Raw genomic sequence first — 24,839 nt, forward strand, 5'->3', positions numbered from 1 at the left:
TTCAAGTAAGTTGTCATCGGTGCAAGCAATAAAAATTGCTCTCTAAATATGCATGACTTATTAGTGTGGAGAAAATAAGCTTTGTACGAACTTGTTATGGAAGCAATAAAAGCGACGGACTGCATAATAAAGGTCCATATACAAGGGGCAATATAAAGTGACGTTCTTTCGCATTAAGATTTTGTGTATCCAACCCCAAAAGCGCATGACAACCTCTGCTTCCCTCTGCGAAGGGCCTATCTTTTACTTTATGTCTTTTACTTTATTGCAAGAGTCAAGGTGATCTTCACCTTTCCCTTTTTCATTTTATCCTTTGGCAAGCACTTTGTGTTAGGGTGATCCTGATATATATATCCAGTTGGATGTACATTAGCATGAACTATTATTGTTGACATCACCCAAAGGTGAATACATTTGGAGGCAACATTATAAGCCCCAATCTTTCTCTGTGTCTGATTAAAACTTCATAACCACAAGTATTGCGTGAGTGTTAGCAATTGTAGAAGACTATATGATAGTTGAGTATGTGAAGTTTGCTAAATCAAAGCTCTGACATAGACTCTTCCTGAAAGTAAGATGAATTGCAATTGTTTGATGACTAAGAATGAAGTTTGCTAGTTTTCAAGAAAGTTTATGGTCTATGCTTTGACACGTGAATTGCTTGTTACTAGTTCGTGAAAAGTTTTATGAGATGAACTACTGTTATGACATATTATCATGCTAGAAAGGGTGATTAAAATTATCATTGATCAAACTTGTGCACCTTCTAGCATTCACACTTCATAAATTCTTTATTTGTTATTTACCTACTCGAGGACGAGTAGGAATTAAGCTTGGGGATGCTTTATACGTCTCCAACGTATCTATAATTTATGAAGCATTCATGCTATTTTACTATGTGTTTTGAATGATTATGGGCTTTATTATACACTTTTATATTACTTTTGGGACTAACCTATTAACCGGAGGCCCAGCCCATATTGTTGTTTTATTGCCTATTTCAGTATTTCGAAGAAAAGGAATATCAAACGGAGTCCAAACGGAATGAAACCTTCGGCAGCGTGATTTTTTGGAAGAATATGATCTTGGAGACTTGGAGTCCACGTCAGAAGATCCTCGAGGAGGCCATGAGATAGGAGGGCGCGCCCCCCTACTAGGCGCGCCCCCTGTCTCGTGGGCCCCTCGAGCCCTCCCCCCCCCCCGTCCGACTTCTTTCGCCTATATAGTCCCACATACCCTAAAAACATCCACGGAGAAGATAGATCAGAAGTTCCGCCGCCGCAAGCTTCTGTAGCCACCAAAAACCTCTCGGGAGCCCTTCCCGGCACCCTGCCGTAGGGGGGATCCTTCCCCGGTGGCCATCTTCATCATCCCGGCGCTATCCATGACGAGGAGGGAGTAGTTCACCCTCGAAGCTGAGGGTATGTACCAGTAGCTATGTGTTTGATCTCTCTCTCTCGTGTTCCCTCTATGGCACGATCTTGATGTATCCCAAGCTTTGCTATTGTAGTTGGATCTGATGATGTTTCTCCACCTCTACTCTCTTGTGACGAATTGAGTTTCCCTTTGAAGTTATCTTACCGGATTGAGTCTTTTATGAGAACACTTGATGTATGTCTTGCCGTGCTTATCTGTGGTGACAATGGGATATCATGTGCCTCTTGATGTATGTTTTGGTGACCAACTTGCGGGTTCCGCCCATGAACCTATGCATAGGGGTTGGCACACGTTCTTGACTCTCCGGTAGAAACTCTGGGGCACTCTTTGAAGTACTTTGTGTTGGTTGGATGAATCTGAGATTGTGTGATGCATATCGTATAACCATGCCCACGGATACTTGAGGTGACAATGGAGTATCTAGGTGACATTAGGGTTTTGGTTGATTTGTGTCTTAAGGTATTATTCTAGTACGAACTCTTTTATAGATCGATCCGAAAGAATAACTTTGAGGTGGTTTCGTACCCTACCATAATCTCTACGTTTGTTCTCCGCTATTAATGGCTTTGGAGTGACTCTTTGTTGCATGTTGATGGTTTGTTATATGATCTATCTATGTTATTATTATTGAGAGAACTTGCACTAGTGAAAGTATGAACCCTAGGTCTTGTTTCCTATCATTGCAATACCGTTTACGCTCACTTTTACCACTTGTTACCTTGCTGTTTTTATAATTTCAGATTAAAAAACCTATATCTACTATCTATTTTGCACTTGTATCACCATCTCTTCGCCGAACTAGTGCACCTATGCAATTTATCATTGTATAGGGTGTGTTGGGGACACAAGAGACTCTTTGTTATTTGGTTGCAGGGTTGCTTGAGAGAGACCATCTTCATCCTACGCCTCCTACGGATTGATAAACCTTAGGTCATCCACTTGAGGGAAATTTGCTACTGTCCTACAAACCTGTGCACTTGCAGGCCCAACAACGTCTACAAGAAGAAGGTTGTGTAGTAGACATCAGTCTACGCGTTGAGTTCGCCATCAAGGACTTGGGTCCTTTGCACTACTTCCTCGGTGTCGAGGTGGTGCGCCATCCGGATGGCTTCTTCCTTCATCAGCGGAAGTACGCTCACGAGATCCTGGAGCGCGTCGGCATGCTTAATTGCAAGCCCGCCGCTACGCCTGTTGATACGAAGGCCAAGCTTTCTGCCACTGATGGTTCTCCTACTTCGGATGCTGCTTTCTATCGGTCTATCGTTGGTGCTCTCTAGTACCTCACTCTGACTCGACTGGAGATCCAGTATGCCGTGCAGCAGGTATGTCTTCATATGCATGCTCCTCGAGACGTTCACTAGGCTGCCGTCAAGCGGATTCTCCGCTATATCTGTGGCACTATGGATCTTGGCGTCACACTTCACACCTCCGCCGACACCGCCCTCACCGCCTACTCCGATGCAGACTGGACGGGCTGCCCTGACACTCGTCGCTCCACTTCGGGTTATTGTGTCTACCTTGGACCCTCACTCATCTCGTGGTCGTCCGAGCGGCAGCCTACGGTCTCTCATTCCAGTGCTGAGGCTGAGTATTGTGCAGTGGCCAACGCCATCGCTGAGTGTTCGTGGCTTCGCCAGCTGCTTCAGGAGCTCTCTTGCCCTGTTGACCGTGCCACAGTGGTCTACTGCGACAATGTCTCGACGGTCTCCTCTCCGCTAACTCGGTGCATCATCGACGGACCAAGCATATTGAGTTGGATATTCATTTTGTTCGGGAACAGGTGGGCCTTGGCCATATTCGTGTTTTACACGTCCCTACTTCCCAACAAATTGCCGATATCATGATCAAGGGCTTGCCTACGACGTCATTTGAGGAGTTCCGGTCCAGTCTTTGCGTCAGCCGCGGTGCCGCTTCGACTGCGCGGGGGGGGGGGGGGGGGGGGTTGTTGAGTATATGTGTTATGTGCATATTGTGTATTGGGTCCGCCTCCTAATTCCTTGTATAGTTGAGGTCCGTGGCCCACCTTTGTACATCATATATACGTGCCTATGCACGAAGAGCAATACATCGTGCAATTCTCATAATCTACACCTATGAAAATTGGAGTGATCTTCGGAGCAAATACTCCTCAACTAGTGATTTCGCTTAAGATATAAAAATGACAAATTTGACATCAATATGATAATAGGCCAAATCTAAAGCCCAAAGTATGTTTCAAATTTTGACTTGAAATTTTATGACAACCTACATTAATATAGTGTGAATGTGCTAATTTGTTTTTAGATTTTTTTGACATTTTACGTCGGTGCATCGGTTGCACCGCAAGCACCGTGTATCAAATGTTGTCCCGGTAATCATCATTAGCGCAGCAGCCACGAAATCCAGAAACGATGTGCACGTAGCCTTTTCCCAAGAATCCATCGTGGCAATGGACACGTGCAGAAGAAGCTTTCCCCAGAAAGCACCTACCTCGGCCGACACGTGGGCCCAGCCTGCTATGCAAGGCCGCCCCCTCGACGAGGTAGGCGTAGTTGCATCGGGCCAATTAAAACGCCACGAGACGACCGGATCTGGATTTTCTTTCTATTTCTACGGAAGATACAGAGGTGGGGTAGAAATTGAAATCCACCCATCAATCAGAGATTAAATTAGAAGATAAAGGCAGTAGATAAATACAGTAATAATAATAAGATAAGAAAAGATAGAAACCAGGTACTAACCGCCAAAGCGGCTGTGGCTCTCCGCGTGAGCGGCTGCAGCTGCCGCGGCCGGGCCGTCCGATCAGCGGCCGGACGTGGCCCCCACGCGCCACGGGCGGCACCCGCTCGCCCGCCCGTCGTGGGGCGCGGCCGCAGGTCGCGGTCGCGGCTGATCTGGCCACGGGCCCGAACCCGCTCGTTTGGACTGGAGCAACGCCAACGGGGACTAGGAGGAAGCACGAATCAACTCCTCTCCGTTTTTTTTCTTAAAAAAAAAATTGGTGTCCAAAGAGATTCTTCCTCACGAGTCCTCGGGGATCAAGGGAGTCACACGACGGCGTCTCCAAAAGGCCGCAGCACACACGTGACCCGGAATTCCTCTTCTCCACGGGGGCGGATATGCAAATACGGACGGGAGATACCGTCGGTTGGCAACGACCTGTAACATAAGAGTAGGAGGAGGAGGCAGAAAACAATTGCTAAAAAGAGATTTGGAGGAGCAACACAAACACAGGGGCCGGAAATATAGTGGGTGTGTGGGGACGAGGGGTTGGCAGGCACGGCGGGCGAGCGAGCTCCGCCTCTATAAATGCAGGGCCGCGCATCGCCTTAAACGCCCCAAGAATCGGAGGAGAGGTCAGGGAGAGAGGAGGGAGGCGAGAGAGGCGGCGCGTTTCCAATCCGCACGCACGCACGTACGAGTTCGCTCGCCCTCCGCCCGCCCTTCCCGGTCGCTACCCGCCGGCCACCCGGCGAGGGACACGAGACCCGCGGCAGGCGGCGACACTTGCGAGATCGCGCGCATCGGTCCCATCATCATCCCCAGCCAGGCAAGGCAAGGCCAGGCGGCTGAGAGCGCTATAAGACCGAGAGGTACCCGTCCGTCCCGCGTCCCTCCCAGCTCTTGCCACGACGAGAATCCATCCGTAGGTGGCGTCGTGGATAGATGGATAGTAGATAGATACATGGACGCATAGAGAGAGAGAGAGCAACTAGTTTGGCTCTGCCCGCCCGCGCGTGCGTAGTAGGTGGCGGCCGTTTCCGCTTATTTTTATTATTCGATCTGCTGCTGGTGTTTCGATTCTGCGCCAGCCCGCGCGCGCGTGCGGTTTCTGAATCTTCCTCCCGTGTCCAGGAGGCGGCGGCGGAATCTCTCTGCGCCGCCGTGCGGCGGTTGGTAGATCTGTTCGTCTCTGGCCGGCCCCCGTCGCTGAGGGCGTCTGGTCTGGTGATTATTTTTTCCCTCTCTGTTCCATCGCGCCCAGCGTGGCGCAGGCTGTTTGTTTCTCTTTGCTTTTGGTTGCGACATGTGGGGAAGGGGACAACTTTCAGCTTTCTGTTGTTGATTTTCTGCTGTTGTTTATTTCCACTGTTTTTCGGTTTGCTCCCTCGCAGTAGGAGATTGGTTTATGCGCGCCCTCTAATCCTCCTCGCATGGTTTATTGTTGCATTACAGGTGATAGACTGAGGCGTGGGGTGCAGCCATGCCGACGGCGCAGGGGATTGGTTTGAAGCACGCGGCGCCGCCGGGCGCCGGCCGCAGGGCCCGCCGCAGCCACTCCGCGGCCGCGCCGGGCCGCTCCGCAAGGCAGGCGCACGGCGCCATGTCCCTGGATGGCGGGTTCCTCGGCGGCGCGCAGCGCACCGAGGAACGCGTCGCGCCACGCCCGCCTCGGGCCGCGGCGCGCGACGCCGAGTCCATCAGGCCCATGTCTCTGCTACCCGAGAGCAGCATTGGGCTGTACGACCCGGCGTTCGAGCGTGACTCGTGCGGCGTTGGCTTCGTCGCCGAGCTGTCGGGCGTTGACAACCGGGCGACCGTGAGTTCTTTGCACCAGGACACCGCCGCAGCTTCTCTCTTTTATCTACCACGTTGAGATATTGATTTTGCTGTGATTTACTTTACAGGTCGTCGATGCCATTCAGATGCTTGAAAGAATGGCACACCGAGGTGCCTGCGGCTGTGAGAAAAACACTGGTGATGGTGCCGGCATTCTCGTTGCTCTACCACACACCTTCTTCCGAGAGGTGAATAAACAGAAAATTTCAAGCAAACTCAGTTTTCCTTGACAGAGTTATTCATCTTGGGTGTTGCTTTGCTATTGCTGCAGGTGACAAAGGATGCCGGTTTCGAGTTACCGCCACCAGGTGAGTATGCTGTTGGAATGGTCTTCCTGCCAACCGATGAGAAGCGCCGCGAGAGGAGCAAAACTGAGTTTACAAAGGTTGGTTGGTTGGTGTATAGACAATTAGACAGCGTGCGAGGCGAGTCTGCGATGGTAAGCTTATGTCTTGGATTGTTTTTATTCATGCAGGTCGCTGAGTCTCTAGGACATTCGATACTTGGGTGGCGCCAGGTTCCCACTGACAATTCAGACTTGGGCCAAGCTGCGCTCGATACTGAACCAGCCATTGAACAGGTTTTCCTCACCAAGAGTTCAAAATCGAAGGCCGACTTCGAACAGCAGGTCCTCCATGAGTTTAATTTTCTCTCAACACATGTAATGAGCTTTCCTCTCAACTAACCCATCAATTATCACAGTTGTTTATCCTGAGGAGGCTCTCAATTGTATCTATCCGGGCCGCGCTGAATCTTCAGCGTGGAGGAGAGAGAGATTTCTACATGTGCTCTCTATCTTCAAGGTCCTTACTTCTTCTGAATTGCATTTTCACTACAAACTGATGAGGTTGAGATCAGGGAGCCCAATTAAGCTCCTGACTTTAATGGAACATTAACAACACAAAAGTTGATAGGAAAGCTGACTGGGAAAAACAATCCTGGGCTATCTCTTAAGCATTAGAAATCTGTAATGTAAGGACATTTCATTTTTGCTGTATTCATGTGAGTAATTATTGTTAAATCTTCTATTGTGGTTTTCCAGGACCATTGTTTACAAGGGCCAACTTATGCCATCCCAGCTCCAAGGGTACTACTATGCGGATATAGGTCATGAAAACTTCTCCAGTTATATGGCTCTGGTAAATACGAAACCTTGATACTCTTACAACAAAAGTCATGGTCGTAGTCAGCGGATGGGAATCAATAATAGCAAGCCAGTTGTAAGATCAAGACTCGCTCCTGTGCAGACATCAAATTTGAGCTGTCTATTCATATGCTATTTCAGTCCTGCTTCGTGATGCCTTTAAGTGAAGTACTAGAAACTTCTCTTAGTTGATACCCGATAACCATGTTGCAGAGTCCAGCTGCAGTTCTGCTATGGCCGACTGCTTGCCGACTCTTCAGGATGTGACCGAAGAAATTGTGTTTGGTTTGAGGTAGCTTAGGGCTCCCAACTGTTTTGCATGAAATTATACGCAGCTGACGTATTTTTACAAAATTCGTTCTTCACAAGGAAGTTTTGTTTTGAATATCTGCAAAAGATGTTTATAATATGATTTCTAAAAGTCATATCTTGAAACAGGTTCACTCAAGGTTCTCCACCAACACCTTCCCCAGCTGGGACCGTGCACAGCCAATGCGTGTCTTAGGCCACAATGGAGAGATCAATACTCTCAAAGGGAACAAAAACTGGTAATATTATTGTCAAATCTTTTCCTCTTTGCTTTAACCTTTTCTTGGCAGATGCAACTATCTCAATATGCACGTTGTATATATGGCAGGATGAAAGCTCGTGAGGGTCTCTTGGAGTGTGAGAAGCTTGGCCTATCACAGGATGAAATGTCAAAGATTCTTCCAATAGTAGATGCCACTTCTTCAGATTCAGGTCCGCAGTCTAATATGCAGCATGAATTCCACTTGGCAAATAAAAATTCATCTCGGTTTTGTGAGTTACTAAGTGTGAAAAAACATGTGAATTCTAGGTGCATTTGATGGTGTTCTCGAGCTCCTTATCCGTGGTGGAAGAAGCCTGCCAGAAGCTGTGATGATGATGATCCCTGAGGCGTGGCAGAATGATGTAAACATGGAACCTGATAAGAAAGCTCTGTACGAGTTCTTGTCAGCCCTTATGGAGCCTTGGGATGGACCTGCTCTCATATCTTGTAAAAAACTTAAACCCGTTTCTTTTTTCTGATCATACTTCTAACTGATTACTTAAGCTAACATGGGTACAACCTGTAGTTACCGATGGCCGCTACCTTGGAGCTACCCTGGATCGCAATGGCCTTAGGCCTGGTCGATTTTATGTAACCCACAGTGGACGTGTGGTCATGGGTAGTGAAGTTGGTGTTGTGGATATTCCTGCCCAAGATGTGTTGAGAAAGGGTCGGCTTAACCCTGGAATGATGTTACTCGTTGACTTCGACAACCATACTGTAGTAGATGATGAAGCACTCAAGGCACAGTACTCTAAAGCTCACCCGTATGGAGAATGGCTCAAGCGACAAAAGATGTACCTCAAAGACATTGTAGAATCTGTCCCAGAAACTGACAGAGTTGCTCCAAGCATTTCTGGTTCTATTACGGTAAGTACTTACGTGGTCCAACTTCCTCATTCACTGGGTAGTTTGGTGATGAAAATTGGTAAACCATAAGGAACATGGTGATTTTAATATTCTTTTACAATTTGGTGTAGCAAACAAATGAGAACAAGGAATGTGTAGGCATCAATGCAATTGTGACTCCACTAAAGGCGTTTGGGTAAGCAAGGATTGAACATTGTCAACTATCACTCATGTTTCAATTTCTGCTGGCTAATGATCCAACCGATTAACTACAGGTACACATTGGAAGCCCTAGAAATGTTGCTGCTGCCAATGGCTAAAGATGGAGTGGAAGCTCTTGGATCAATGGGAAATGATGCACCCCTAGCAGTGATGTCAAACAGAGAGAAGCTGACTTTTGAGTACTTCAAGCAGATGTTTGCACAAGTAACAAACCCTCCAATCGATCCAATTAGGGAGAAGATTGTTACATCTATGGAATGTATGATTGGGCCAGAAGGAGATTTGCTGGAAATAACCGAAAAGCAATGCAACCGCCTTGCACTTAAAGGTCCTTTGGTGTCAATGGATGAAATGGAATCTATCAAGAAGATGAACTACCGTGGTTGGCGCAGCAAGGTGCTCGACATAACTTATCCGAAGAATTCTGGAAGGAAGGGCTTGGAAGAAACTTTGGATAGAATTTGTGCTGAAGCCCGGGAAGCTATACGCGAGGGATACAAAATTTTAGTTCTTTCAGACAGAGGTCAGTGACTTATTCACTTTATACTTGCATCCCATTGTTTGATGGTACAAATTACTCATAAGTTGACAAAAAATTCTAGCAGATGGGTCAGGTGTGCACAATTTATTATCGTTAGCTTCCAGCAAACATATCACATCACCATATAGTAACTTAAATATGATCATAATTTTGTTTGATAGTCAATTGTTTGCAGTGTAATGTGTTGTATGAAGGACATTCTTACTTTGTCACCTTGGACATAATTGGAATGTATATTAAGTTTATTATGCAACTCAACATCTTCCAATACTGAAATTTGTTGTATTTTCTTGATTCAGGATTTTCTTCAGACCGTGTTGCTGTCAGTTCCCTCTTAGCAGTTGGAGCAGTACATCAACACCTTGTTGCAAATCTTGAGAGGACACGCGTAGGATTATTGGTTGAGTCTGCTGAACCTCGTGAAGTGCACCATTTCTGTACACTCGTTGGATTTGGTGCAGATGCTATATGCCCTTATTTGGCCATTGAAGCAATTTGGTGCTTGCAGACTGATGGGAAGATTCCCCCTACCGACTCAAAGGAGGAACTTGTCGAAAAATATTTTTATGCTTCCATCTATGGAATGATGAAGGTTCTTGCAAAGATGGGAATATCCACCCTTGCATCTTACAAAGGGGCACAGATTTTTGAAGCTCTTGGACTTTCTTCTGAAGTGATTCACAAGTGTTTTGAAGGCACTCCTAGCAGAATTGAGGGTGCAACGTTCGAAATGCTTGCACGTGATGCTCTCCGTCTTCACGAGTTGGCATTCCCATCAAGAACACCTCCGCCTGGCAGTGCAGATGCAAAAGCCCTTCCCAATCCAGGGGATTACCACTGGAGGAAAAATGGTGAAGTCCATCTAAATGATCCTCTTGCAATGGCAAAATTACAAGAAGCAGCTAAAGTAAACAGCCGGGAAGCATACAAAGAATATTCTAAGCGAATTCAAGAGCTTAACAAGGCGTGCAATCTGCGTGGTATGCTGAAATTTATAGATAGCACTAGCAAGATTTCTTTGGATGAGGTTGAACCTGCAAGTGAGATAGTGAAACGCTTTTGTACTGGGGCAATGAGTTATGGATCTATTTCGTTGGAGGCACATACTGCCCTTGCTGTGGCCATGAACAAACTGGGAGGCAAATCTAACACAGGTATTTCATGCATATGTGACATTTTTTACCCTTTGGCTGGTTGTTACCCTTCTGATGAAATCATGTATAGTAGCTTTACTTGCACATCAACTCTTAGAGCCTTGTTGCATAACATATTTTTCTTATTTTTGCTGCAGTAGTGTAGTGTCTATGTTTCTACTGTTTAAATATGCCCTCGAAGTTGGTACTTTATACATGACCATGTCTAGAAATGCACTACTTATTTTGATGCTATCACATGAAAACTATACTCTCATATTTACTTGTCGACATACTTGTACTGCACTTGTGTGTTTGGTTGCATTCTCGTCTCAGCATAGTTCCCTCTTCATGCATGCTCAACTCAACACCCCTCTTCATGCATGCTTTCTTCATGCATGCTTCTAGTGTATTTGTGCTAAGCTAGTGTGGACTCATGCACCCTCCATACACTCTACCAAACACCCAAAAGTGGGTCGAGAAGGGAACTCTTGGGCTCATGCACCCTTCATACACCCTACCAAACACACCCTTAATGCGCTAAGCTTTTCATCTTCCTGTTGATGTTGAATGCACTTCTGTGAACAAATTATCCCAGTTCATAGCAAGAGTTAACTTCTAAGCTTTTATCTATCTGTTGATGTTGAATGCACTTCTGGTAGCAAATTATCCTAATTCCTAGCAAGATTTAACTTCTGCTTGCGTAGAAACCCAGACAGCTTGCACGCACTATTCTTCTTTGGACTGTTTGTATTAGATATTTTCTGCCCACACAGTTAATATTATATTGCCAAATCTTTGTATTTATTTTCGCTCCTAAACTAAACTCATTTTACCCATCTGCTAATTTAGGGGAGGGAGGGGAGCAGCCTTCTCGTATGGAGCCTCTTCCTGATGGTTCGATGAATCCAAAACGAAGTGCAATCAAGCAAGTTGCCAGTGGACGATTTGGAGTTTCCAGCTATTATCTGACTAATGCAGATGGGCTGCAGATAAAAATGGCTCAGGTACTTGACAATGCTGTGCATTGCGCAATCACTGGAATGATCTCAGTTTATAGAAAGCAACTGTATTCAACGTCCTGTGGTTGGCATTTATTCTTTTTTTGTATCGTATATGTATAGGGTGCTAAGCCTGGTGAAGGTGGTGAGCTTCCAGGTCACAAGGTTATCGGTGACATTGCAGTTACCAGACATTCTACAGCTGGTGTTGGGCTTATTAGTCCACCTCCTCACCATGATATATATTCTATCGAGGATCTTGCACAGCTTATCCATGACCTTAAGGTACATTACCTGATGCTCTTCTATAGCCAAGGCATCTGCCTATTTATGTATGGTTGTTAGTTGCTACTTCTAGATTATATTGGTTATCTAAACGCTGTGATGGTCTAACCCTCCTGAGAAGCTAGAATCACTTGCTAAACTGGTACAAGTGATCCTGCACATATGCATGTGTCTCCATTTGGGGGTTTACCCTCCTTTTTGAAAAACTCATTTTGCAAATGTTACCTGCTGATGTAGTGATATTCATGCCTGTTTTCTCTCTGCAGAATTCAAATCCTCAAGCTCGAATCAGCGTGAAGCTAGTGTCTGAGGCTGGTGTTGGAGTTGTAGCTAGCGGTGTTGTAAAAGGACACGCAGACCATGTTCTTATTTCTGGCCATGACGGTGGCACCGGTGCATCAAGATGGACAGGTATCAAGAATGCTGGACTTCCATGGGAACTAGGATTGGCTGAGACACATCAAACTTTAGTGGCAAATGGGCTTCGTGGTCGAGCTGTCCTACAAACAGATGGCCAATTAAAAACTGGTAGAGATGTTGCTGTGGCGTGCTTACTTGGTGCAGAGGAATTTGGTTTCAGCACTGCTCCACTGATCACACTTGGCTGCATTATGATGCGGAAGTGCCATACCAATACTTGCCCTGTTGGTATAGCCACTCAAGATCCAGTGCTCCGAGAAAAATTTGCTGGAGAACCAGAGCATGTCATTAACTTTTTCTTCATGCTTGCTGAGGAGCTAAGAGAAATTATGGCTCAGCTTGGCCTCCGTACAATTAATGAAATGGTTGGACGCTCTGATATGCTTGAAGTTGATCCAGAAGTAGTTAAGAGCAATGAGAAACTTGAAAATATTGATCTCTCATTGATCTTAAAACCAGCTGCAGAGATTCGTCCTGGGGCTGCTCAGTACTGTGTTGAAAAGCAAGACCATGGCCTTGACATGGCTTTGGATAACAAACTTATAGCTTTATCAAGGGCTGCACTTGAAAAGGAAGTTCGTGTTTTCATTGAGACTCCAATCAAGAACACTAATCGGGCAGTAGGCACCACACTTAGCCATGAAGTCACAAAACGTTATCACATGAAGGGATTAGATCCTGGAACCATTCATGTGAAACTCACTGGAAGTGCTGGTCAGAGTTTTGGTGCTTTTCTCTGTCCTGGAATAACCCTTGAGCTTGAAGGAGACAGCAATGATTACGTTGGCAAAGGATTATCTGGTGGAAAGATTGTTGTGTACCCACCCAGGAACAGTACATTTAGTGCAGAAGACAATATTGTCATTGGTAATGTGGCCCTGTATGGTGCTACCAAGGGAGAAGCATACTTCAATGGAATGGCAGCAGAAAGGTTTTGTGTTCGTAATTCTGGTGCTCGAACAGTGGTTGAAGGAATTGGTGATCATGGATGCGAGTACATGACAGGGGGTACTGTAGTCATCCTTGGTAAAACAGGAAGAAATTTTGCTGCTGGGATGAGTGGAGGCATCGCTTATGTTTATGATGTTGATGGGACATTCAGTGTCCGCTGTAACAATGAGTTGGTTGATCTATATCATGTGGAGGAAGAGGATGATGTAACCACTTTGAAAATGATGATAGAGCAACATCGACTTCACACAGAGAGTGTCCTGGCCAAAGACATACTCTCTAAATTCGACACTCTTCTTCCAAAATTTGTAAAAGTATACCCAAGGGATTATAAGAGGGTTCTAGAAGAAATGAAGGCAGAAAAAGCTGCAGCTAGGCCTACAAAGGAACCTAAGGTGGCAAATGGTGTTTCTGTGACAACTAAGGTAATATATGATTTAAGTAATAATTCTTCTGCATACCTTTTTAATTTGAATTTATAGTAGAGATGGTGTTCTCCATTTAGGTTTATCCATCAGAAATTGCAATGATACACATTGCCACTACTGTGTGAACTTCTATTTTTGCCTAAGTAGATTAACTTTGATCTACAGAAAATACAAACAGAGAAGTCATCCAGCCGACCAACACGTGTTGCCAACGCCAAAAAGTACCGGGGTTTTGTAACATATGAGCGAGAGGGTGTTTCTTACCGTGATCCAAATGAGCGTGTTAAAGATTGGAACGAGGTTGCCATTGAATCAGTTCCAGGGCCACTGTTAAACACACAGTCTGCTCGTTGTATGGATTGTGGCACTCCTTTCTGTCATCAGGTGAAGCTGAGTTCATCTTTTCTATTTAACATTGATGATTGTAGTTGGATTTATTGTGGGGTTAAGGATTGATATGTTTAGTCATTGACTACATATGACATTGAGATGCTAAGATTTCATGATTATTTGTACAGGAAAGCTCAGGTGCTGGCTGTCCTCTTGGAAATAAGATCCCAGAGTTCAATGAATTAGTTCACCAGAATAGATGGCGTGAAGCATTGGATCGCCTACTAGAGACAAACAACTTCCCTGAATTTACTGGACGTGTGTGCCCTGCTCCTTGTGAGGGGTCTTGTGTTCTTGGCATTATTGAGAACCCAGTATCAATCAAAAGCATAGAATGCTCGATTATAGACAAAGGTTTTGAAGAGGGATGGATGGTACCACGACCACCACTTCAAAGAACAGGGTATGTCTTTTTTACCATCTAGTTCGGCTTATTCCCTTATTTATTTACTTCTGTTTCATTAATAGGTAACATTTGAGTTACACTTTCTAATATAAACTGTTCCTTTCGCAGAAAGAAAATCGCTATAGTTGGCAGTGGTCCTGCTGGTTTGGCTGCCGCTGATCAACTAAATAAAATGGGCCATTTTGTAACTGTATTTGAACGTTCGGATCGTATAGGAGGTCTTATGATGTATGGAGTACCAAACATGAAGACAGACAAGATTGGAGTTGTTCAGCGTCGTGTCAATTTAATGGCCGAAGAGGGTGTAACATTTGTGGTGAATGCTAATGTAGGGAGTGATCCTTTATACTCAATTGAACGTCTCCATTCTGAGAACAATGCAGTTATTTTGGCTTGTGGAGCTACAAAACCAAGGTAACTAATTGGAACGAGGATTTTTTTTTTCTAGTTTACTCCAAGAGTAGCAACAATCTCAAAAGAACTGACATATATCTTTTGACACTAACTGACTAACATCATGTGGGATATTCTTGAACAGGGACCTCAGTATTCCTGGCCGTGAGCTAGCTGGAGTTCATTTTGCCATGGAATTTCTCCACGCAAATACCAAAAGTTTGCTTGATAGCAACCTGGAGGATGGAAGATACATATCTGCCCAGGGTAAGAAGGTGGTGGTCATTGGTGGTGGAGACACAGGCACAGATTGCATCGGTACGTCTGTTAGGCATGGTTGCAGCAGCATTGTAAATCTGGAGCTTCTCACCAAGCCACCAAGCAAGAGAGCTTCTGACAACCCCTGGCCCCAGGTAAATGCAAAAAAAAAAAAACTGGATATTTCCCTGCACATGTGAATTTGGCCATTCCATTTCCAGCTTGGAAAGTTCTTAAGTCATCATTCTGTTTTTGCATGCAGTGGCCTAGAGTCTTCCGAGTGGACTATGGGCACCAGGAAGCATCTACCAAGTTTGGAAATGATCCAAGAACTTACGAAGTCTTAACCAAGCGTTTCATTGGTGATGAAGATGGAAAATTGAAGGCCCTTGAGGTGGTGCGCGTGAAGTGGGAGAAAGTAGATGGAAAATTCCAGTTCAAGGAGATTGAAGGATCACAAGAGATCATCGAGGCAGACCTTGTCCTCCTTGCCATGGGATTCCTGGGCCCTGAAGAGGTTAGTTATGCAGACTCTGAACTACTGTCACGCCTGAGTTTTATCTTGATGATAAATGTTGGACAAACAACTCACCGTTTTATTTCTCTGCAGAACATCGCTGACAAACTGGGTTTAGAGAAAGACAACCGTTCCAACTTCAAAGCTCAATTCGGACACTTCGGGACCAGTGTGGATGGCGTTTTTGCCGCTGGGGATTGCAGGCGCGGGCAATCGCTGGTTGTTTGGGCCATCACCGAAGGGCGTGAAGCTGCTGCTGCAGTAGATAAGTACTTGTCAAGGGATGAACAAAATGTCGCAGGCCTTACATAGGTTTGTGGTGCTGAATTCATAGCGACGTAATTTAGGATGGGTGATTTTATCCATTGATGATGATAGCAAATTGTGCTAAGGCTTGGGCTCAATAGGGAAAGAAAGAGAGAGAGAGAGAGAGAGAGCCCTTTTATACTTGATAGGCATACAATTGGAAATTTTGGTTGGCTATTGTTTGTTGGTTCATTGTCTAGCTATAATGTTTTGCTTCGCTGCCTAAATGCGGCTTTGTAGCCTGAATAATGTACAGTATTTTTGGTTGCTCAATGGTTGTAAAGTCGTCTGGGTAATATGGACTAGTACTTTTATTTTCTGTGTGCACTCGTGACATGGGAACCCCAATAGTTGGCGATCATCTCTGGGAGGAACTTGGGCAAATGATAACTCCTCCCAACGAGGAGCGATCGAGCGAACCCTCGTGTTCCCTTTTGGGCGTCAGTTTTTTTTTTTGAGGGTAATAGCCAAGCTTTATTCATCGAAGACCACTCGTAGTGGGATACCAAAGAAAGAGAATGCTTGGCTAAACTATGTGCTTCTAAATTGTTCAAACGACCTTCATAACAGAAATTACAATGAAAGGATAATTGTTGGAGTCTAATCTCCTTGATGATTGCTCCATAAGCGCCATTGCTGTCATTGTGGATAGCACTCACTACCTCCTTTGCGTCTGATGCTATGACAAATTAATTTAAGTGAAGATCAGCTGCGAGCGCCAGACCCTCCTGGCACGCAATTTCCTCTAGCGTTGCCAGGTCATCCACTCCTCTTATGACTAGAGCCGAGCTTCCAAGGAACTTCCCCGTGCTATCTCTGCATACAGTTGCCGCTGTCCCCCGGCTTCCTGTTCTGCACCCTGCATCGATGTTGATTTTGGCATGACCCGTAGGAGGGGCTTTAGGCTTCTTACTGGTGTTGTTTACCACCCTTGGTTCGGTCCTTACCGGCTCCTGTCTCCCACTGATTACCTCCAGTTCATCGATATACCTATCAACAAAGGTCATGATCGCATGTGGGCTTTGAAAGATACCTTCATGTATAGCTTTCCGCCTTGCTGCCCAAATAGCCCAGAGAGTCACCGAGAGCTTCACAAATTCAGCATGTGATAACTGCTCCATTAGCGTGAAGAACCATTGCTTAGCCTTTGGTTCGGTGGTGGTCGCCAGTTTCTGCAAGAGTTCATCGTCTGCTAGCGCCCAAGTGCACCGTGACATCGTGCATTCGAGAAGGGAATGTCTCCACGAATCAGGTGCCCCACATAAACCACATGAGTTAGTCTGTGCCATATGTCTCTTAGCACGGACGTCGTTCGTTGGGATCGAATGCTTTGAGTCTCCACGGGAACATCCTCACCTTTCCAGGAACTCTAGTTTTCCACAAAGTCTTCCACGATCTCTCCTCCATCGTCGCATTTGAAGTTCCCGAAGTATTCTCAAGCCATGCTTCTCTTCTTAGTCTGGTTGCCACAAGCATGCAGTAAGCCGAACGGACCGAGAAGAGGCCATTCTTTTCATAGTGCCAGCTCCAAAAATCTGGGATATTGCGGGTGCATACGGGAATACTTAGTATGACTTGCCTGTCCATCGGCATGAACACAGCCTCCACCTTTTCTCTATCCCAACTTGCCGATGTGCTATCTATGAGCTCCGACACTAGCAGCGGGGGGTTTTGAGTAATGCATCCATAGGGCTTCATCATCTCCTCCCTAGGTAGCCAATTATCTTCCCAAATCTTCATCGTTTCCCCGATGCCAATGCGCTTAATCAGACCAACCTTCAGAGTGTCACGTCCTTCCACTATTGCCCTCCAAATCTGACTAGGGTGGTTCCCCAAAGGAGCTTCCAAGATCGAACAGCTTGGATAGTATATGCTCTTCAGTATACGCGCACTAAGAGAGTTCGGATCCTGCAGCAGCCTCCATGCCTGCTTGGCTAGCATGGCCAAATTAAAGAGTTCAAAGTCCTTGAAGCCTAGCCCACCCATGCCTTTTGGTTGAGTCATGGTTTTCCACGAAACCCAATGGGGTTTTAGTTTTCCTTCCTTACTCCCCCCACCAAAATTTCCGGATTAACATATTTAGGTGTTCGCATAAACCTCGTGGCAATTTAAAATAGGACATTGAGAAGACCGGAACTGCTTGCGCAACCGCTTTCACCAAAACCTCTTGCCTGCTGAAGACATTGTGTTCTTGATCCACCCTTGCACTTTGCTCCATAGACGGTCCTTTAAATATTTGAAAGCACCGTTTTTAGAAGAGCCTATATCCGAAGGCATTCCTAAATATTTCTCATTTAGGGTCCTGTTTGGGATTTGCATCACCGTCTTTACCTCCGTTCGGATACTGTCAGGAACCCCTTTGCTAAAGTAGGCCGATGACTTATTGTAGTTGATGCGCTGTCTTGAAGCTTGACAATACTTGTCCAGAACTAGGTTCACCTCGGCAGCACACATACTATTTGCCTTGAAGAACAACAGGCTGTCATCAGCGAATTATAAATGATTCACCTTTGGTGCCAAGGGCGCCACTTGTAAACCACTCATGTTGGATGACTCACTTCTCGATTTTAACAGGCACGAAAGGCCCTCTGCTGATAGCAAGAACAAGTACGGAGATATTCGGTCCCCTTGTCTGATTCCACGTGAAGATGTAAACTCCTCCAACCTCTTCCCATTAAAACAAATTAAAAAAGTGAATGAAGATACCAGTCCCATAACAATATCCACCCATCTCTGAGAGAAACCAAGTTTCAGCATGATTGCTTGAAGATATTCCCACTCGACTCTATCATAAGCTTTCATCATGTCAAGTTTCAAAAAGCATGTTTGATGTTTCTTTGCTTTGTTCCTCTTCATGAAATGCAAGCACTCATAAGCAGTCACAATATTATCAGTTATCAGTCTCCCTGGAACAAACGCAGATTGCTCCTCAGAAATGATCTCCGGTAAAATGATTTTCAATCGATTAGAGATTACCTCGGATGCAATTTTGTAGAAGACGCTGCATAGGCTAATGGGCCGAAACTGTGACAATAACGTGGGGTTTTTCACCTTTGGGATCAGCACCAAAACTGTCTCGTTGATGCTTCTTGCTGACTGCCTGCCCTCTACAATGTCAAGGACTGCCTTTGTAACATCATCTCCACAGATCTCCCAATGGCGTTGAAAAAAGTGGGTCGGGAAACCATCCGGGCCCGGTGACTTTGTGGGGAACATTTGGAAGAGGGATGTTTTAACTTCTGCTTGGGTGTAGGGCGCATTCAACATGTCATTCATACCTTGTGTTACTTTGCGGGGTACGGTCGAGAGGACGCTCTCCATATCCCAAACCCCCTCTGAGGTGTACAAATTTTTGTAAAAGGCGGTTGTCATTGCTTCCATCTCATCTATGTCCTCTGTGATCTGACCGGACTCTTTCTGCAGAGCCCTAATTTGATTTTTCCTTCTCCTTCTACTTGCACGTAAATGAAAAAAGTACATGTTTTTATCTCCATGCATCAACCACTCGAGCCTTGCCCTCTGACGCCATAAAATTTCCTCACGATGATATAACTCAACGAGATTTTCTGTGATTTTTAGTTCCAAATGATTAGGACCAGATCTACCTGGGAGGCCGCGCAACTCCTGTAGCTGTACCTGCAGTTGTGCAATCCGCTGTCTGACATTCCCAAAGTGCGCGCGATCCCATGCAGAAAGATCCCCCGACACCCACTGCAACTTTTGTCGGACCTGCTGCACTGGTCGGCTCTGGTCAAGATTCTGTGAGGACCACCCCTGGCCAATCACCTCCGCATGCATGGGGTCACGTTCCCAACACAATTCGTACCTGAACTGCCTCGGCCTACGTGCACATGCATGCAACGTATTCAGTTGGAGAAAGATGGGGATATGATCGGAGGAAGCCGCATGTTTGTGTTGTAGAGATGCCATTGGGAAAGCCAAGGACCACGCGAACACTCAGCAGGCCCATGAAGCGCCAATGAAAAAAGAGAGGTAGGCACTTTTAAAAAAATGCCATGGAAAAATAAAAAATTCCGATGCATAAAAGGGTGAGAAACAAAAATTACAAGTGCCATGCTACTACTTTATAAAAGTGCCATCCTCTAATTTGAAATTTAACCATGGTATATTTCAAAACAAATATGACATGGTATCTACAAAAACTAAAATTGACATGCTCTATTAATTTGTGAAACAACATACTTGGTCTGATGACACCTTCATCTGAAAAACATGTTTTATCTAGACAAGTCAAATAAAATTGCCATGGTCCAAAGATAAAAAAAGATGTAAAAGCCAAAATTGCCAAGAGTCTAATTAATAAAATTGTCATAGTCTAATTAATAAAAATTTCATGGTGTAAATAATAAAATTATCATTGTCCAATTAATAAATTTGTTAAGGTCTAAGTAATAAAATTGCCATGGCATGAATAATAAAACTACCATGGTGTAATTAATAAAATTGCATGGTAGTATAACTGAAAAAATTGCCATGATCTAAAATAGTGAAGTTGTCATGCTACCTACAAAAACTACCATGGTCTAAATAATAAATTGTCATGGTACCTACAATAGATCTACCATGGTGTAATTAATAAAAAAATTGTGCTCTAACTGAAACCACGTTGTTGTCTGAATAATAAAATTGCCATGCTATAATAAAAATGCACAAGGAAAATTTCAATTTTTTTCTCCTCTAGAAATATGGCAACTTTGGGATTTGTAATGGGCTCATGCCAAAAAATATAAAAATGCACATGGCATGTTTTTTGTTCTTCAAAAAACATGGCAACCTTTTGGATTGTGAAACGGGAACATGGCAAAAATTAGGAATTTTTGTTCTTTCAAAAGAATGTTTTTTTAAATCCAGATTTTTTCACTCGATTTTTTCAAAGTGAAAAATCAAATTCAAAACATTTTAGCTTCAAAACCATATAGCAAGTTTGACCACATTGGTTCACAACCATTTGTTCACGAGATCAAGCCACCACCGACACAACTTTGCCATTCTAAAACTGACATGGCAGCAGCCTTGCGCCACGATTTATGCGAGGATACCCAGCAACAATCAACATGTTCGTTGCGAGAGCTTTACCAGCGAACGTTCATTGGTTACCATTTTCGTAACTTAAACCTTTATTCTACTTTAAAAAGAAAAATCAATCTCAATTGCTGTTTGTTATACTGCTTGCTTATTTGATGTTTCTATGGTCTGCAGTGGACAGAGCGAAACCTCAATTTGTTTGCAGGGACCACGCTTGGTCATCTTTCGTGTGAAACTTCTGGGGACGTTGCTCGTGCGAGCAAATATACAGAACATTGTATCAAAAACCAAAGAAGAACTAACACAACAAGCAGTAGATCCGCCGGTCTCTCAATTGACAAAAATGCAAAATTACATGCTCTATCCGACACAGAGTTATAAAACCAAGAGCATAAACAAAAATAAATTGAAAACAAGAGAATTTAAAACTCCTTTTCTAAATTTTACTAGCAATTCTCCTTCGTAGATTACTTTATTACCGTGTTAATAAGTGATATTGCTCCATAACCGCGCGGTACATGGGATGACTCATTTTGATGCACAAATGAATATATGTTGTTGGACGCTGCCAAACACTTGCTGCCAGTGCAGCCACCCTCTTTTGGTAACAACCCACGTGGGTGCCTCTCCTGCATGCCTAAACAAGGAAAGCTTATCCCTCCTCGACTGTTACCACGCTAAGTGCTTCTTCTCTCCACACGAACCGCTTGCTCTGTTCGAGACGACAGAGGTGGCAGTTCCTGCCCTTTCTTTGAACGTCAGTGAGACGAAGATCTCCACTCCTCTCCGTCCGCTGCTCTGACGACTGGTGGAGAGGGGTGAGCTCGCGTTTCTTTCCCTATTGTTACACTGATTTAGGGCTTCATCTTCGTCTAGTAGTGCTAGTTTGGTAAGATTGGTGTTGCGTCGAATAAGGTGGTCTCGGCCTCTTCCTCACCACGGCGATGTCCTTCCGGCGACGCCGCTAAGCCGACGGTCTCGTCTTCTTGCATTTCGTTTGGACTGGTAGGCCTTATGTTGACGTGGGGTACATTCTCGGTCGGCACGCCACATCGTCAAGGGTCTGTTCTACAGTTCTGGTCTTCGGCACACAATGCGTACAAGGCTATGGTGCTAGCCTAGATTTTGGTTTGATGGTGCTCTACATCTCCCCCTAGTGTGCGTCTCAGCGGTGCTGGTGGTGTGCGGTAATTTCAAGTTTGGTTGTTTGCAAGGACTCCAATATACTTATTTGTGATATTCTTTTGTGTGGAGTTCTTTCTGCAAAGGAAAATTTTCATGTCTCGATCTTTCTCGTAGTTTTCGCATGTATGTGTGCAATTGTACTCTATTTTATTTGACTAATATAATATGTGCACTTCAAAAATCTAATGGTAATTAAGGCGCTCCTTTTAATTGAGAATTGGGACAAAGCCTTAACACATAGTGAATACATGAACTCCCAAAATTAAAGTCCTTCCCGGACAGTATCCCAATTATTATCACCTTGGGGTCTATGATTCAGAACAATAATAGTGCATATAACTGAAGATAGGATCAAGAACTCAAATATATTCATGAAAACATAATAGGTTCAGATCTGAAATCGTGGCACTCGGGCCCTAGTGACAAGCATTAAGCATAGCAAATCATAGCAACATCAATCTCAAAACATAGTGGATATCAGGGATCAAGCCCTAACAAATCGACTCGATTACATGGCGAATCTCATCCATCTCCATCTACCTTCAGTATGCCTAAAATCACTCACTCCCCGTGGTGAGCATCATGAGGTTGTTGATGATGGCGGTGATGATTTGCCCTCTTCGGAGCCTTGAATAGACTCTAGATCAGGCCTCCCGATGCGGCTTCGTATCGTAAAATGTGATAAAACTTTATCTTTGCTTTTTTTGTCGGGAAGATGGTACTTATGGACTTGTAGGTAGGGTAAACCGAGGCTCATGGGGCCCACAAGCTCAGGTGGTGCACCCTAGTGGGGGGGGGGGGCGCCCTTGAGCTTGTGGCTTTGTGGTAGCCCCCCTCTGATAGTTCTTTGCGCCAGTATTTTTAATATATTTCAAAATAATTCTTTGTAAAATTTCGTTCAATTCTAAGAACATTTTATTTCTGCACAAAAACAACACCAAAATAGTTTTACTCAAAACATCACCAGTTCGCGTTAGTTTCATTCAAATCATGCAAGGTAGAGTCTAAGACAAGAGCAAAAGTGTTTGAAAAAGTCGATACATTGGAAACGTATCACGACATCGCTCGCTAGTCAGTGTTGCGACCGCAGGATCTCCCCTAGCAGCGAACGCTGCAATGAAACGACTGCGGTGCTGCAACCCAAAGATCTCGCCGGCCACACATGCTTCAATGCAACATCGGCGATGCTATGATGTTGCTTTGTCGGAGAGGCGACGCATGTTGCATAACCAAACATGGAGGCACCGGCGATTTGGGGCAGTGTATGCTGCGACGAGGAGGCGACGGACATGTACCATGATGCGGGAGAGGAGTAGTTCCCAAGTAGCATCCATGGAGGCACCGCCGATGTCGCCCGCTGCCTCTTTTTGCAGCAATCGGCAATGCTGCATGATGAGAATGGAACACATAGTGACCGGTATTGCGCTCATAAAGGATCACAACATCGTTGTGATGCGAGTTCGGTGTCGATGCTACGGTGGGGGCATCAGTGCTGCTGCTGCTCGGTTCACAACCTCGTTGTGTTGCAAGTTTTGTCCGGCGTTGTGTTGTTGTGCATGTTAGAGGGGGGGGGGAGTGTGCGCACATTGTTGTGGATCGAAGGGCCACAAGCTTCCCCAAAGATGAGCCAGATGACGCCTAGCAGCCACCTTGTTTGTTTGCCTTCTTATTTTTGAATGCAGTATAGACACAGACGCTCATAAATATGCACATACACTCGTTCCTATGAATGCACACATGCATATTCCCTATGAGCACCTCCAAGACACTGAACCGACACATCATCTTAGATACGCCGTCTTATTCGTAGGATACACCTCTTTAGAGCATATCTAGCAAACCCCGTATAATGCCGACCCGCATAACGCGTTTACAGCCGAGAAACATCTGTTTTGCTGGGCAAAATCATGCGCTGCAGAATAGACCACGTATATGAAACTGTAAAATTTAAGAAAAATCTTTCGCGGGAGAAATTGCAACCACATTGATCATTCATAGTTCATCTACATAATACATTGATCATAGTTCATCATATACTACATTGATCTACTACTAGAGGGGTGGATCTTCGGGCTCGCGGCGGCTACCAAAATGGACGAGCTCGCGGCGGCGTGGCCAACGCGGTGGAGGAGCTCAGTCATTAGCCAGTCCTCCTCGCAGACGCGCCGCCACTCATCGTCCTTCTCCTTCGCGGCGAGGTTGGTCGCGACCCCCTGCTTGAAAATGAGTTGTTGGATCTCCTCATCATAGCGGCGGAGCTCCTCCTCCTCTTGCAAGCTCCGTGCGGCAATCGCGGCCACGGTCGCCTAGACATCGCCGCCGATGAAGCCTTCGGGACCGATGACGCCTCGTCGCGGGATCTCCTCCGGCTCCCGCTTGACGAAGAGGAGCTCATCCTCCTCCGGCTCCCTCTTCACGGGGAGAAGCGCCACGCGGCAGAGGAGGAGCCCGCGACCGAGGAACAGCCCGCGGCCGAGGAGGGCGTCCTCCCATGCCGGCGGTCATACTCCTCCGTCTCGCGACTGAGGAGCCTTGCCGGCGGCTGGAGGCCTTGGTTGGTCCACTTCCGGGCCACGCGCTTCCTCGCGCCGTTAGCGCGGACACACCGCTCATGCTCGGGGTCGTTGCCCCCCCCCCCCAGCTGCGGCGGAGCACCACATACCGCCCCACATGGCGACTAGAGGCGGAACGGGGCTCACCGGCGGCGAGAAATGCAAGGGAGGGAGTGGGGAATCAAGGGAAAACGCGGCAGCGGGGGATAGGGTTTCGACCCGTATTTGCCCCGCAAACATATAGTTATACGGCTTCGGGGGTAAG

At 45.5% G+C, this 24,839-nt stretch overlaps 1 protein-coding gene across 2 annotated transcripts; it reads left to right on the forward strand.

The window, feature by feature from the left end:
• The first annotated feature begins 4,700 nt into the window (after positions 1-4,700).
• On the forward strand, positions 4,701-16,105 carry LOC123070558 (glutamate synthase 1 [NADH], chloroplastic). Of its 2 annotated transcripts, XM_044493808.1 has the most exons (23): positions 4,701-5,009; positions 5,593-5,956; positions 6,045-6,164; positions 6,248-6,361; positions 6,452-6,604; positions 6,679-6,779; positions 7,019-7,115; positions 7,559-7,668; positions 7,758-7,861; positions 7,959-8,138; positions 8,218-8,561; positions 8,672-8,736; positions 8,816-9,285; positions 9,603-10,457; positions 11,289-11,443; positions 11,561-11,722; positions 11,989-13,518; positions 13,687-13,905; positions 14,040-14,314; positions 14,426-14,731; positions 14,856-15,123; positions 15,231-15,485; positions 15,579-16,105. In XM_044493808.1, the coding sequence occupies exons 2-23, from the start codon at positions 5,621-5,623 to the stop codon at positions 15,795-15,797; spliced, it is 6,438 nt and encodes a 2,145-aa protein (XP_044349743.1). In that variant the 5' UTR covers positions 4,701-5,009; positions 5,593-5,620; the 3' UTR covers positions 15,798-16,105. The 2 variants fall into 2 exon arrangements, with proteins under 2 accessions (XP_044349743.1, XP_044349744.1); XM_044493809.1 differs by lacking the exons at positions 4,701-5,009; positions 5,593-5,956; positions 6,045-6,164; ... (2 more) ...; positions 6,679-6,779; positions 7,019-7,115 and adding exons at positions 7,138-7,196; positions 7,334-7,412.
• The last annotated feature ends 8,734 nt before the right edge of the window (positions 16,106-24,839 follow it).

This window comes from Triticum aestivum, chromosome 3B (assembly GCF_018294505.1).
Source record: "Triticum aestivum cultivar Chinese Spring chromosome 3B, IWGSC CS RefSeq v2.1, whole genome shotgun sequence".
NCBI classification, from domain to species: domain Eukaryota; kingdom Viridiplantae; phylum Streptophyta; class Magnoliopsida; order Poales; family Poaceae; genus Triticum; species Triticum aestivum.